A 15,012-nucleotide genomic window follows, 5' to 3' on the forward strand; every position below is an offset into this window, starting at 1 on the left:
ACACTAAATGTGATTTTTCTGGATGGTGAAAATGCATATTTAATTTAATGTGATTTTTGCAAACTTTTGCCAGAGAAGAAAAAAAATCACTGACTAATTATGATAATTTCTAGTGTTGGCATGGTGACAACCAAGATGATGGAGTGATTGTGTTGCAGCAAACTTTTTCACAAACACAAAAAGGATTAGTTTCTTCAAAAGCAGCTCAAACTGGACTACAAACATCAAGTTAAATGTGGAAGAACTCATCGTTTCTTTTCACGCTTTCACTTTTCCAAGAGAGTAGTTAAGTGTCACCATTTGTCTGTTCTTCTGTGAGAAAAGAATCAGATCTTATTTGCTGTTAAAGACATTCAGTCTGTTTGATTTGTGCTTTGTTTGGTGTGGAGCTGCATCTCTAAAACTGGTTCAAACTCAGCTGTGAGTGAAAGAACACAAAGTTCTAGCTCCTGAGATGAAGTGGAGAAACTCTCGGTTCTCCTTTCATTTTTACTGTTTTACGAGGAGCAAAGGTGCCCATTTTTTCATGGTACAAAAAACACAATGAAAATCCTAAAAAACTGTGGCACAGCAGAGTGGGTTTCATGAGGAGCCTGGCCTCTTCCTATTTACCCTTCATATCCAAAGACTGTAAAATGCTAGAGGGCGTCCACCATTTTAAACTCCTATAAGCTCCTAATAAATTTAACAGCGGTGTTAAATTGTTTTAAAGAATAAATGAATTTATTCTTTTACACTTAAAAAGCTTTTCAAAAATACGATTTTTTTAAAGGCTCCATCTTAACCTCACTAATTTTGGACTCACCCGGGAGCGCCCTCTAGTGTTTAAGACATTACAGAATGCGAATTGTCCTATCTTCAAGTTCTCTGGGCATAGTTTTGACGCAGAAAAATAGCGTCCTAATATTTCACATCTTTGTGTCATTTTTTTGTGTTGCATTCAATGCATAATGCCTTTTAGTCTGGTCTGCTGTTATGGGGATCTACATAGCTAGGCTATTCGTTTTGCTTCTCCTGACATCCTAAAAGCATCAGGCTCACTCAGGGGAAATGCGCAGAGATGAGCTCCCTCATTTCTCACCTCTGGTAAACTTGGTGACGTCTTGCAGGCCCCCGAGAGGGTAGTTGTTCTTAAAGGCATATAGGTTGAAGGGCTTGGGGTCCATGCTTGCCTCTGCCCACAGGTCATGATTGGGTGTGGTCCACCTCCCAGCAACCACATCATAGTCTCGCCGACCTAGGTGCACCAGCCTAGTCAGCGAGTCATAGAGTCCACCCTGGAAGCCGAATGGAAGCTGGAAGGATGGATTCGAATCTCTATAGACATCTCCATAGGGTGTGTAGCGAAGCTCCTTGACCACCTGGCCACGGCTGCTGAAGATGGCAAGTGGGGTTCCTGCCGCATCACAGGCTATATAAAACTCCTGACCGCTGCTCATCTCCATGGCAATCAGGTGACCCTGCAGGTCATAGTAGAGGGAGGTGATTTCAGAAGCTGTGTGGTTGTACAAGTGGGTGACTCTGGTGGGTTCAGTCAAATCAGCATAGAAAAACTGCAGAAGTGTGCCATCACTAGCTCGACTAGAAACACGTCTTCCCAGGCCGTCATAGCGATACCAGAGCCGCTTCCCAGTGTCTCGGTCCAAAGCTCCAGCCAGAAGTCCATTGGAAGTGTAATCGAAGACTACGTTGCCACGAACTCGCAGGAATCCGTCATCATCCGTCCGGTACTGGATCTCACCGAGCCGTGTAATTCGGTCTCGCAAGTCGTAGCGTAGTGGTGTGAGCCTTGCACTGTTGCCATGACTTAGCAGATTGATGTTGCCATTGAGGTCATAGCTGTAGCGCCACTGTGGCCGATCATCAACGGCAACCGACTGGAGCTGACCATCCGCGTCGTACTCATACGAGCGGCGCGTGATGTTCCCGTCAACACCGATACGGATGTCGCAGTTTGCGACACGGCCCAGGCTATCATACTGCAGTGTCATCCAGAAGGCGATGGACTTGAGGATCTCGTACTGCACCTCCACCACCTGGCCGTTAGGGTTGAAGATTTTGCTGTGCTTCATGGCATGTGTGGTGATGACCTGATTGAGGTCATAGCTGATGACGCTGAACTTGCCAAACTGTTCAATCCGGCCCGACACGTCCACATAACGGTAAAGGTCGATGGGGAGCGGCGTCTCGTTGATCATTGCTTGCATGCTGGTGACCCGAAAGTTGTTGTAGCTGTAGTCAAAGCGGGCATTGACTAAACCCTCCTCGCTGAAACGGTAGATCTGCCTGCCCACCAAAGGACCTGCCAAAGAAATAATAAAAAAGTTTAAACGTTTGTGGTCTTGAGGATTCTGTAACAGATCTCAGCTCTGCCTTGGCTGCAGACCTTGGCTGCTGTCCATCTCTAATATTATTTTTTTTGGATCTATCTGAAGAGAACTTGTGCTCACCGGTCTGCCTATAGCGTATTGTACACACAAACCCCTCTTGCATGAGGTGAACGGTCTTGACAGCCCCAGACGACTCGTCGTAAGTGAAGCTGACCAGTGTGGAATCGAAGAGGATCTCACTGAGCCTGGACGTCCTGCTGTACTTGTAGATCACCCGTCTTCCAGAGCCCAAGTACAGCGTTTGCAGCAGACGTCCATCGGGGGAGTAATCCTGCACAAGTGCGTGGCCTGGGGAATCGGGTGGCGTGTAGGTGTTACGGTAGTAACCGATGGACAGCGCGGTCTGCAGGCCATGTTTGACCATGCTAGGCAACGTGATGGACATGAGGTAATCTGTCTGGTCATACTCAAATGTGTAGCGCCTCTGACTGTGCAGCAACAGCTGGATTGACTGAATAAAAGAGATAAAGAGAAAGATTGTCAGAGTTTAAAATTCATTAAATGCAGACTATACATCCCCAATTAAACTGTATCTACGTTACTGACAAACTGTCCATTTTTTAGGAGAAAAAAAAGTAAGTAGTGCTTTGGCTGGACAATACACACTTCCACTTTCATACACTGCACAAAAATACTACAGCTTCACAACAACCTGTCTGGGGGCCTCATTGAATTTGGACACACATTTTATGTCCACACTCTCCATACCTTCTCCTGAAAGCTGTAGGTCCAAGTTTTGCCATTAGCCCATGTTCGGGTGATTAGCCTGCCGTTGTCGTAATCTCTGCGTTCACTCCAGTTTCCTCTTTGGATGGAGGCCAGCAGGCCATCGCTGGTGTAAGAGACCCGAACATCACTAAACTTACTCGGTGCCCAAAGCACCGGTCGGCCACGGTCATCATATTGCAGGCGCAGGGTAAACTTGCGGTGGTCGTCATAAATCTTCCCCACACGGGATGCCTGGTTATAGTCTATGGAGAGAACATTCCTGTTGTGGGCCTGAGAGACAGAAAGAGAGATTAAATGCAGATATTAAGACGCTACAGTTACTGCAGAGCTTGTGTTGCTGTGGAATCTGACAGTAAAAAAATCAACACATTTACAATCACATTTACCGGTTCAGAGGCCACATCCTTCAGAGGCTGCATTTGAAGACCATGTACAGCGCAGCGGTGTGACTAGGCAGTCTCATTTTGAAGCCTCCTTCATATGCGGCTGAGAAATGTGCCGTAGAGCACTTACGGTCATCTCTAGTGTTGGCATGGTGACAACCAAGATGATGTCACTTCAATTCGGTTCAGCCTTCATAGGTCTAAGCAGTCTTCATAGACTGCTGCCTCCGAAGAATGCAGGCCACACCACACCACACCACACATGAATTGGGACACACCTAGTGTCCTTCGTCAATCAGCCAAGACTAAAGAACATGGCATAGCTATAAACCATGCTAAGCTGTATCAGTAACATGTTAAAGCTTGAAATTTATCTGCACTGCTGTGCAGTTTAATAGATAATAGTATGTCATACAGTGTCACACACGCAAGTACTCGAGATTATGTACAGGTGTAATAAGCGAGGACGACCACTGGGAATTAGAGTTCAGATAAGCCAATGCTAAAGCTAACACTCATACTAACATTAAGGGCACGCTGAGGTCACTGCTGGTTTGCTCTGAGAAGGTTTCTTTCGTGTACTGGAGCGAGAAGCATTTAAAGAGACGGTTGTGATCGTGTCAGTCATCATTCTGCAGTGCACAGTGTGTCTTACCCTCAGTCTGCGCTCGTATGTGCTGTAGTTTCTGGCTTGTTCTCGCCTCTGTTTCCACTCGATGATGCTGTGGCTCTGTTCCCCTGGCAACGTTATGTTGCATCTGCCCATGGTGGGATGGACTGCGCCGGGTGAGACCCCTGGCAATGTCCCCGGCAACAGATGAGGCTCAGTGCTCAAAGTAACATCCATCCCACTGGCATACGTCACCCAGAGAGACCCATCACTGCTGACACGATACACACTGACAGAGTGAGCTAGAGAGAGAGAGGGAGAGAGAGAGGGAGAGAGAGAGGGAAAGAGAGAGAGAAAGAGGGAGAGAGAGAGGGAGAGAGAGAGGGAGAGAGAGAGGGAAAGAGAGAGAAAGAGGGAGAGAGAGGTTAAGTTACAATTGGTTTCCTTTTTTTCAATATTTTCCATTGTACTAATTACTGATTGCACAAAGCTACCGTAGCAACGTGCTGTGGTACTACAGCAATACCCTAGCGACCACCTGGGGTACCACAACAATACCCTAGTGACCACCTGGGGTACCACAGAAATACCATAGTGACCACCTGCGGTGCCACAGCTTTACCCTAGCAATCGCCTGGGGTACGACGGCTACCATCTAGCAACACCCTATTTATCAAAAGCATGTAAATCAATAAGACTGAGTTATGAAAAAAATTCATATTCCAAATGTATTCATCAAATATATTTTTAAAATGCATTTATTTATATTTCTTATACTTTTTGGTTGTATTTAGTTTTAATGATAAAAATATACTACTACTACTACTACTACTAATAACAATAATAATAATAATAATAATAATAATAAAAGTTATAAATGTAACTAAACAGTACTGCCTCTGATCTGCATTGCACTTCACTTTTACCAGGTACATCTGCAGTGAGACACACAATGTATTTCAGATAAACATGATATCAAATAATAATCAGAATCAGTACCTGCAGCACTCACTTCATCATGATAAAGCTTCATTTACAAACATGTAACACACACACACACACACTCACGCACACACCTTGTCTGAGTGTGTATACAGTGTTCTCCTCTGAGTGGTTGGTGATGGTAATGAAGTTTTCACGGTTTGAAGTCGACGCCTCCACCCGGACAGACTTGCCCATGTCGCCATGGAAACTGCTGACCTCTCCTGTCGGCAAGGTCACATTGATCAGGTGACCGTCAGAGTTATACCTGGATGGAAGGAACACAAATATGGAGTTTTAAACACCTCAGTGTCGCTGCTGGACTGAGAACCAAAAGCACCCAGCATGTGGGCAGCGTCCTGTGGGCAGCGTCCTGTGGGCAGCGTCCTGTGGGCAGCGTCCTGTGTCCACTGATGAAGGACTAGAGGATGACCAACACAAACTGTGCAGCAGCAGATGAGCTGTCGTCTCTGACTTTACATCTACAAGGTGGACCGACAAGGTAGGAGGGTCTAATAGAGTGGACAGTGAGTGGACGCAGTGTTTAAAAACTCCAGCAGCACTGCTGTGTCTGATCCACTCAGACCAGCACAACACAGACTAACACACCACCACCACCTGTTACTGCAGTGCTGAAAATGATCCACCACCCAAACAGTACCTGCTCTGTGGGGGTCCTGTGGGGTGCTCTCTCCATGGAGAAGCAGAACTTTCTGACTTTATCAGGCATGTTCTGCACTCCACCACTAGAGGGCACTGTGGCCTTGCGGGTCATTTACTGTACGTCTGTCTGAAGGCAACAGTCGCTCCATAACAAGCGCTCCCCATAATGCACCGCAGGAGTGCGTGCAGCAGAGTGTCTCAGCGAGTAACACACTCCACACCCCGACCCCACCGACCCCTGCCCCTCATCTCACTGCGTAGACGTTAGCGTTTTATATTATTTAATAAATGTGGTCTTAATTTATTAAATTTGGCCATTTATTTCTTCTCCATTTATCATGACTGTTATTTTCATTTCACTCTGATCATTAACATTATTAATGTTTTAACTTTAATTAAAAGCTGCTGTTAGTTCTGAAAACTTATTCAATTAGAAATGTTTATGTGCCTGGGCAACACTGTAGAGAGAGAGAGAGAGAGAGGGAGAGAGAGGGAGAGAGAGGGAGGGAGAGAGAGGGAGAGAGAGAGAGGGAGGGAGAGAGAGAGAGAGAGAGAGAGAGAGAAAGGGAGAGAGAGAGAGAGAGAGAGAGAGAGAGGGAGGGAGAGAGAGGGAGGGAGGGAGAGAGAGAGAGTGGGAGAGAAAGTATGGGAGAGAGAGAGAGAGAGGAGAGAGTGGGAGAGAAAGTAAGGGAGAGAGAGAGAGAGAGAGAGAGAGAGAGAGAGAGAGAGAGAGAGAGAGGGAGAGAGTGGGAGAGAAAGTAAGGGAGAGAGAGAGAGGGAGGGAGGGAGAGAGAGAGAGTGGGAGAGAAAGTAAGGGAGAGAGAGAGAGAGAGGAGAGAGTGGGAGAGAAAGTAAGGGAGAGAGAGACAGAGAGAGAGAGAGAGAGGGAGAGAGTGGGAGAGAAAGTAAGGGAGAGAGAGAGAGAGGGAGGGAGGGAGAGAGAGAGAGTGGGAGAGAAAGTAAGGGAGAGAGAGAGAGAGAGAGGAGAGAGTGGGAGAGAAAGTAAGGGAGAGAGAGACAGAGAGAGAGAGAGAGAGAGAGAGAGAGAGGGAGAGAGAGAGAGAGAGAGAGAGAGAGAGAGAGAGAGAGAGAGAGAGAGTGAGAGAGACAGAGAGAGAGAGAGGGAGAGAGAGAGAGAGAGAGAGAGAGAGAGAGACAGAGAGAGAGAGTGGGAGGGAGGGAGAGAGAGAGAGACAGGGAGAGAGAGAGAGAGAGACAGAGACAGACTCATGATTTTTACTGCTAACAGTGGAAAAACAGTAAAAATAAAACAATAAAAACATTTTAAAGACTGACAGCGGAAATATTGTGGAACATTACAAAAACAAACAATAAAAGCAAATAAAAATGTAATTCTTAGTAGTGATGTTGAAAATAATGTTAAAGAGAGATAAACAAAATATATAAACGAAATAAAAACAAAAAAACAACAAAACAATACAAATAAGTCTTAATGTAAAGTGATCCAGTCAGAAAACAGACAAACAATAAAACAACATAAAGAATCAAAGAAATCAGTGCTGGGCAATAAAAACGGAGGCGTGGACATTAAAATCAACAGGGGGTCTCACTCGTAGACGGTGGTCCAGGCGTTTTCGTTGCTCATGGTCGCCAGCAGGCCGGTGTTGCCGTAGTAACTGATCTGGGCGAGGTCGTGCGCGAGGGCGGAGACTCTCCTCAGCGTCCCCGCGGTGCTCAGGGTCAGCCAGTACACCTGCCCGCCAGGCGTGACCAGCCACAGCGGCGATCCGTTAGAGTCCCGCCTCACCTGGACCACGCCCCCCTCGCTGGCCGTCACCGCGGCGACCAGCCCCGCCCCCACGTAGCTGAAGTTGTACAGGTAGTCCCCGGTGACGAGGCAGCGCGTGAACAGGTGAGTGCCATTCGGGGCGAACAAGTAGACTTCCTGCTGCGCCACAGACATGACCTCATACAGGAGGTCAGAGGTCAGCTGCGGTCGTCTGGCAACCAGGGAGCGCACACGGACGTTACCCAAATCAGCGATGTAGAGCGTCCCGTTCGGAGACATGGCCAGAGCGGAGGGGGATTTCAGCTTAGCGTCCCGAGCGTAACCTCCATCACCTACAGAGAGAGAGAGAGAGAGAGAGAGAGAGACACAGGGAGAGACAGAGAGAGACAGGGAGAGAGAGAGACAGAGAGAGAGAGAGAGACAGGGAGAGAGAGAGACAGAGAGAGAGAAGGAGAGAGAGACAGGGAGAGAGAGAGAGAGACAGGGAGAGAGACAGAGAGAGAGAAGGAGAGAGAGACAGGGAGAGAGAGAGAGACAGGGAGAGAGAGAAGGAGAGAGAGACAGGGAGAGAGAGAGACAGACAGACAGAGAGAGAGAGAGAGAGAGAGAGAGAGAGAGAGAGAGACGGAGAGAGACGGAGAGAGAGAGAGAGAGAGAGAGAGAGAGAGAGAGAGAGACGGAGAGAGAGAGAGAGAGAGAGAGAGAGAGACGGAGAGAGACAGAGAGAGAGAGAACGAAAAAGAAAAAGAAACAAAGAGAAACTCACCACATTTGCCCTACAGGTGTATAATTCACTATATTTACACTACAGGTGTCAAAATTCATTATATTTACACTACAGTAGTAAAACTCATTACTTTCACCATACAGGTGTATAATTCACCATATTTGCACTACTGGTGTATAATTCACTATATTTGCACTACTGGTGTAAAATTCACTATATTTACACTACAGGCGTAAAATTCACTATATTTGCACTACAGGTGTAAAATTCACTATATTTACACCACAGTAGTAAAACTCATTACGTTCGCCCTACAGGTGTAAAATTCACTATATTTACACTACAGGTGTAAAATTCACTATATTTACACTACTGTAGTAAAACTCATTATGTTCGTCCTACAGGTGTATAATTCACTATATTTACACTACAGGTGCAAAATTCACTATATTTACACCACAGTAGTAAAACTCATTATGTTCGTCCTACAGGTGTAAATTCACTATATTTACACTACTGTAGTAAAACTCATTACATTCACCATACAGCTGTATAATTCACTATATTTACACTACAGGTGTATAATTCACTATATTTACGCTACAACTGTATAATTCACTATATTTACACTACAGATGTATAATTCACTATATTTACACTACAGATGTATAATTCACTATATTTACACTACAGATGTATAATTCACTATATTTGCACTACTGTAGTAAAACTCATTACATTCACCATACAGCTGTATAGTTCACTATATTTGCACAACAGGTGTATAATAATAATATATACAGTAATAAAACTCATTATGTTCGCCCTACAGCCGTAAGACTTACCTGATGTGATCTAAATGTGTAAAACTCATTAAATTTGTCCAACATAAAACTCACTTTCCCTAAAGGCTTAAAAATCATTTGTGTAAAACACACTAAAGCTGCCCTACTCACTAAAACCCTTTAAACCAGCTGTAAACGTACTATAAATACCTTCCAGACGTTCAGCTAAATACTACACAGTGTTAAACTAGCCACGCCCTACAGGCCACTCACTACATTAGAACTAAAGTGTAAAACTCACCAGAGAAACAGTCACAGTCTGGATCAATTTTACAGTCACACTCGCTGACCGCCCCAGCGATGACCGACATTTCCCCATTGGTGTTGACCTCCAGGATGCGACTGAGCTTTCTGTCGTCAGTCTGAGCAATGTACAGCGTCCCCTGGTGGCTGACGGAGATGGCCTTGGCTCCCTCCAGCGCTGACTGTGTGGACGCCGAGCCGGCTGGCGGCTCAGTGACAGGAAGTGGGCAGTGAATTGGTCTCCCAGCAACAACACGGACCAGGCCAGCCTCGCTGACCTGCAGCACCAGGTTATTGTCCAGCACATACAGGGAGTTATCCAGTGGACTTACAGCCAGGTCAGTGGGCCATTCGAGACGTACCTGAAGGGACACATATACACTCTGCTGGTGTCATTTCTCAAAACATTTTATTGCTTCAAATTCAGTGAAAAGGCTTCTTCAGCATGAACATCTTCAAAGAGTGCCAACTACTCAGAGAGTGTGCATGAAAAACGAATTAATGCACATTTTCCCTTTCAAGAGGCAATTTCATTCTGCCAAAATATGACACCTGAAATGTCACTCTCAACCTAAACAAGAGAGAGAGAGAGAGAGAGAGAGCGAGAGAGAGAGAGAGGGAGACAGAGAGAGAGAGAGAGAGAGAGAGAGAGAGGGAGACAGAGAGAGGGAGACAGAGAGAGAGAGAGAGAGAGAGAGAGAGAGAGGGAGGGAGGGAGGGAGAGAGAAAATAAATGACTCCATTGCATCTCCTCTTCAGAGGCTGACTTTGAACAAAATGGATCCCTATTGGCATTTTAGGGCACTATTAGGTGTGCTGGTCATTTTCTCTTCATGTCCAAACTGTAAAACTGAATTCCAGAGTCCCATATCAAACATATCAGACTCTCTCGACTCTCATATCAAACATATCAGACTCTCGACTCCCATATCAAACCTATCAGACTCTCTCGACTCCCATATCAAACATATCAGACTCTCTCGACTCCCATATCAAACATATCAGACTCTCGACTCCCATATCAAACCTATCAGACTCTCTCGACTCCCATATCAAACCTATCAGACTCTCTCGACTCCCATATCAAACATATCAGACTCGCTCGACTCCCATATCAAACATATCAGACTCTCTCGACTCCCATATCAAACATATCAGACTCTCTCGACTCCCATACCAAACATATCAGACTCTCAACTCCCATATCAAACATATCAGACTCTCTCGACTCCCATACCAAACATATCAGACTCTCGACTCCCATATCAAACATATCAGACTCTCGACTCCCATATCAAACATATCAGACTCTCTCGACTCCCATATCAAACATATCAGACTCTCTCGACTCCCATATCAAACATATCAGACTCTCTCGACTCCCATATCAAACATATCAGACTCTCGACTCCCATATCAAACATATCAGACTCTCTCGACTCCCATATCAAACATATCAGACTCTCTCGACTCTCATGTCAAACATATCAGACTCTCTCGACTCCCATGTCAAACATATCAGACTCTCTCGACTCCCATGTCAAACATATCAGACTCTTTCGACTCCCATATCAAACACATCAGACTCTCTCGACTCCCATATCAAACATATCAGACTCTCTCGACTCCCATATCAAACATATCAGACTCTCTCGACTCTCATATCAAACATATCAGACTTTCTCGACTCCCTTATCAAACATATCAGACTTTCTCGACTCTCATATCAAACATATCAGACTCTCTTGACTCCCATATCAAACATATCAGACTCTCTCGACTCTCATATCAAACATATCAGACTCTCTCGACTCCCTTATCAAACATATCAGACTTTCTCGACTCTCATATCAAACATATCACTCTCTTGACTCCCATATCAAACATATCAGACTCTCTCGACTCTCATATCAAACATATCAGACTCTCTCGACTCCCATATCAAACATATCAGACTCTCTCGACTCTCGTATTAGATGTATTACACTCTCCACTGTTGGATTAAGCATATCAGACTCTGGACTCATACCAAACATTTCAGACTCAGGACTCATCAGACCATGAAACACATCAGACTCTTATATCACATGTATCAGACTCTCTTGACTCTCGTATCATGTGTGAGTGTACGTGTGCGTGAGTGTGTGTGTGTTTGTGTATGTGTCAGTGTATGTATGTGTGTGTGTATTTGTGTGTATGAGTGTATGTGTGTGTATGTGTTTGTGCGTGTGTGTGTCTGTGTGTGTATGAGTGTGTGTGTGTATGAGTGTGTGTGTGTGTCTCCTGTGTTAAATGTGTTGAGGCTGTCTGTGTGTGTATGAGTGTGTGTGTGTGTGTGTGTATATGAGTGTGTGTGTATGTGTGTGTATGTGTGTGTGTGTATGAGTGTGTGTGTGTATGTATATGAGTGCGTGTGTGTCTCCTGTGTTAAATGTGTTGAGGCTGTCTGTGTGTGTATGAGTGTGTGTATGTCTGTGTGTGTGTCTGTGTGTATGAGTGTGTGTGTATGTGTGTGTGTGTGTATATGAGTGTGTGTGTATGAGTGTGTGTGTGTGTCTCCTGTGTTAAATGTGATGAGGCTGTCTGTGTGTGTATGAGTGTGTGTGTGTATGAGTGTGTGTGTCTGTGTGTGTGAGTGTGTGTGTCTCTGTGTGTATGAGTGTGTGTGTATGAGTGTGTCTGTGTGTGTATGAGTGTGTGTGTATGAGTGTGTGTGTCTGTGTGTGTATGAGTGTGTGTGTCTGTGTGTGTATGAGTGTGTGTGTGTGTCTCCTGTGTTAAATGTGATGAGGCTGTCTGTGTGTGTATGAGTGTGTGTGTATGAGTGTGTGTGTCTGTGTGTGTATGAGTGTGTGTGTCTTTGTGTGTGTGAGTGTGTGTGTATGAGTGTGTGTGTGTGTCTCCTGTGTTAAATGTGTTGAGGCTGTCTGTAGTGCTGGTATTACCGACTGCTGCAGTAAATAATTCATATCTAACCAATCACAGCTGTTTCACTCTGTGCTGCTACTGTTTGTGTTTTGATCATTTAATCCAGGAAAAGGAAAAATAATACACTCATCTGTTCTTAAGAGAGACAGACAGAGAGAAAGAGACAGAGACAGACAGAGAGAAAGAGACAGAGAGCGAGAGATAGACAAAGAGAGAGACAGAGAGACAGAGAGAGACAGAGAGAGAGAGACAGAAAGAAAGAGACAGAGAGAGAGAGACAGAGAGAGAGACAGAGAGACAGAGAAAGAGACAGAGAGAGAGACAGAGCGAGAGAGACAGAGAGAGAGACAGACAGAGAGAGAGACAGAGAGAGAGAGAGAGACAGAGAGAGAGAGACAGAGAGAGAGAGACAGACAGAGCGAGAGAGACAGAGAGAGAGAGAGAGAGACAGAGAGACAGAGTGAGAGAGACAGAGAGAGACAGAGAGAGAGAGAGAGAGAGAGAGAGAGACAGAGAGAGAGACAGAGCGAGAGAGACAGAGAGAGAGAGAGAGAGAGAGAGAGAGAGAGAGGAGATGCTGCAGGCTATGAAGTGAAATATGAAGAATCAGCATATTATGAAGTTTTGAAGGTAGGAGCAGCTCCAAGTATCTGTAAATGAGGTGTGTGTGTGTGTGTGTGTGTGTGTGTGTGTGTGTGTGTGTGTGTTTGCACATATATTCCATTTATAGTTCAGGATTTTCCCCTCCAGACTTTTCCACAGTAAAAGCACCTGATCTGAAGCTGCCGTGTTTCAGCACTTCATTCAACACAATGAGAATCAGCAGATCTGGACCAGGGCCTGTATTACAGAAACACCTAACTCTGTCATCTGATCTGTTTCGTCTCCATGACGACTTCAGTGCTGACTGAATTAAGGACAGTAGATATTACAGAATAACAGCTCCTCCCTTCATGATCTCATCATTAATTCCAGATACGAAAACAGCATCACACAAACATCCTAACTAGTCTAAACCTCCTAAATCCTGTCCTAACTTCAGGATGAACAGGGTCCTGACTTCTGTTTAAGGCCTGTTTCTCTGGTTCTGAGGCGGCTGAGTCAGGCGGCGTAGTTCACTACCAGCATAATGAGCTCCATTTATTTCTACTGTAAAACGCGGCTTTCACTGGGAGATGTTTTTCTCTTCTAACTCTGCGTTTTAAACATCTCAGACGCAGCCGACTCGAACTCCACCGCCCCTCTGATCACCTTCCTGTGTTAATTTTGATGATGAAATATTACAGTAATGGTGGGGAGTAATGAGGAGGCGGAGCTTAACATGTGTCTGTTTATTAGGAGGAGTAACACTAGCGTGCTCGGCTAAAGCGTTTGGGAAATGGAGACTGAAACTGGGGAGCGGTGACACTCAAAAAACAGGGGGCACTCTCATGGTATTCACTACTTACAGTTTATCACACTTTAGTTTAGTTTGATCTTAGCCAGCTGTCTTTCCTAAATTAAGATCAGATTTGCTTCTCTAACATGAATTTCAGAAAAAGCTCATCTTGACCCATCAGATCTTCACCTCGAAGAAAAATTTGGACGGTTCTGGACATCTGATTTCATCACCCAATCGTCCGGGCCAATATGTAGTGTACAGTGTTACAGTGTAGTGCATGGGTGCTCAATCCTGGTCCTGGAGATCTACGTCTATCAGCACATCTGGCTCTCAAATTCAGATGTTCCTTAAGGCCTTCATTAACTGGGACCAGTGTGTTTGATTAGAGGTGGAACTAAGCTGTGCAGGGTGGTAGATCTCCAGGACCAGGACTGGGCACCCCTGGTGTAGTGGGTAGCACCTCTGCCTTCCTTGCTGTAAAGTAGGATTCAATTGGTAGGCGAGCACCCTACACTATACCAATGAGTCCTTGGGCAAGACTCCTAACACCACCTTCGCCTACCCGTGTAAAATGAACACATTGTAGGTCGCTTTGGATAAGATCATCTGCCAAAAACTGCCTACATCTGCACAAACGTTTGTACACGACAGATAAGGCCGGTCATTGTCTCAGGGTCTCATACGATGATGTCGCTCACCTGGCTGATGTCCATGTGTGTGTCGCAGCTGATCGGCTGGGTGGAGGTGAGTCCGTTCGATCCCATAACTGTGGTGATGATGCCCTTCTCAATCTTGCGGATCGTGGTTCCGTCCACAAAGTAAACCGAGCCGTATTTATCCACAGTGATACCTACAGAACACAAACACAGCAGAGCATACAGTTACGTGCAGATAGATAATACAATACCTACATTTAGAGCCGGTTATTCATTCAGTCTAACGAGAAACTGTAGAACAGACTCGGTTTATATCACAATACCTACATTTAGAGTCGGTTATTCATTCAGCCTAACGACAAACTGTAGAACGGACTCGGTTTATATCACAATACCTACATTTAGAGTCGGTTATTCATTCAGCCTAACGAGAAACTGTAGAACAGACTCAAATCAGCAAAAGGAATCAATTAGCAACACAGTCAGACTCCTAAGGGTTCACTGGTGTGTGCTTGTATTAAAGCAGTAAATAAAGATTGTGAAGCTGATATGAGGGGGCGTCAAACAAACGCGCCCACACACACACTCACACACACTCACATACACACACACTCACACCATACTCACACACACTCACACACACTCACACTCACACCATAAGCACAGCTGTGAATGGGAAACCTTTCAGAAACACCTTATCATGTTTTTAAAGGACAAAAACTAAAG

The 15,012-nt window shown here is 45.2% G+C and overlaps 1 protein-coding gene across 1 annotated transcript in view; it reads right to left on the bottom strand.

The window, feature by feature from the left end:
* tenm1 (teneurin transmembrane protein 1) overlaps nt 1-15,012 on the bottom strand; it is a 225,681-nt gene that overhangs the window by 7,422 nt on the left and 203,247 nt on the right. Inside the window, exons 22-29 of the mRNA XM_037533313.1 lie at nt 14,329-14,480; nt 9,320-9,683; nt 7,328-7,838; nt 5,189-5,361; nt 4,158-4,414; nt 3,099-3,389; nt 2,451-2,841; nt 1,082-2,302 (exon numbers count right to left, since the gene is read on the bottom strand). Of these exons, the coding sequence (XP_037389210.1) occupies nt 1,082-2,302; nt 2,451-2,841; nt 3,099-3,389; nt 4,158-4,414; nt 5,189-5,361; nt 7,328-7,838; nt 9,320-9,683; nt 14,329-14,480 (3,360 nt within the window). The remainder of the gene's footprint in view (nt 1-1,081; nt 2,303-2,450; nt 2,842-3,098; nt 3,390-4,157; nt 4,415-5,188; nt 5,362-7,327; nt 7,839-9,319; nt 9,684-14,328; nt 14,481-15,012) is intronic.

The sequence above is a fragment of the Pygocentrus nattereri genome, chromosome 23 (genome assembly GCF_015220715.1).
Source record: "Pygocentrus nattereri isolate fPygNat1 chromosome 23, fPygNat1.pri, whole genome shotgun sequence".
NCBI classification, from domain to species: domain Eukaryota; kingdom Metazoa; phylum Chordata; class Actinopteri; order Characiformes; family Serrasalmidae; genus Pygocentrus; species Pygocentrus nattereri.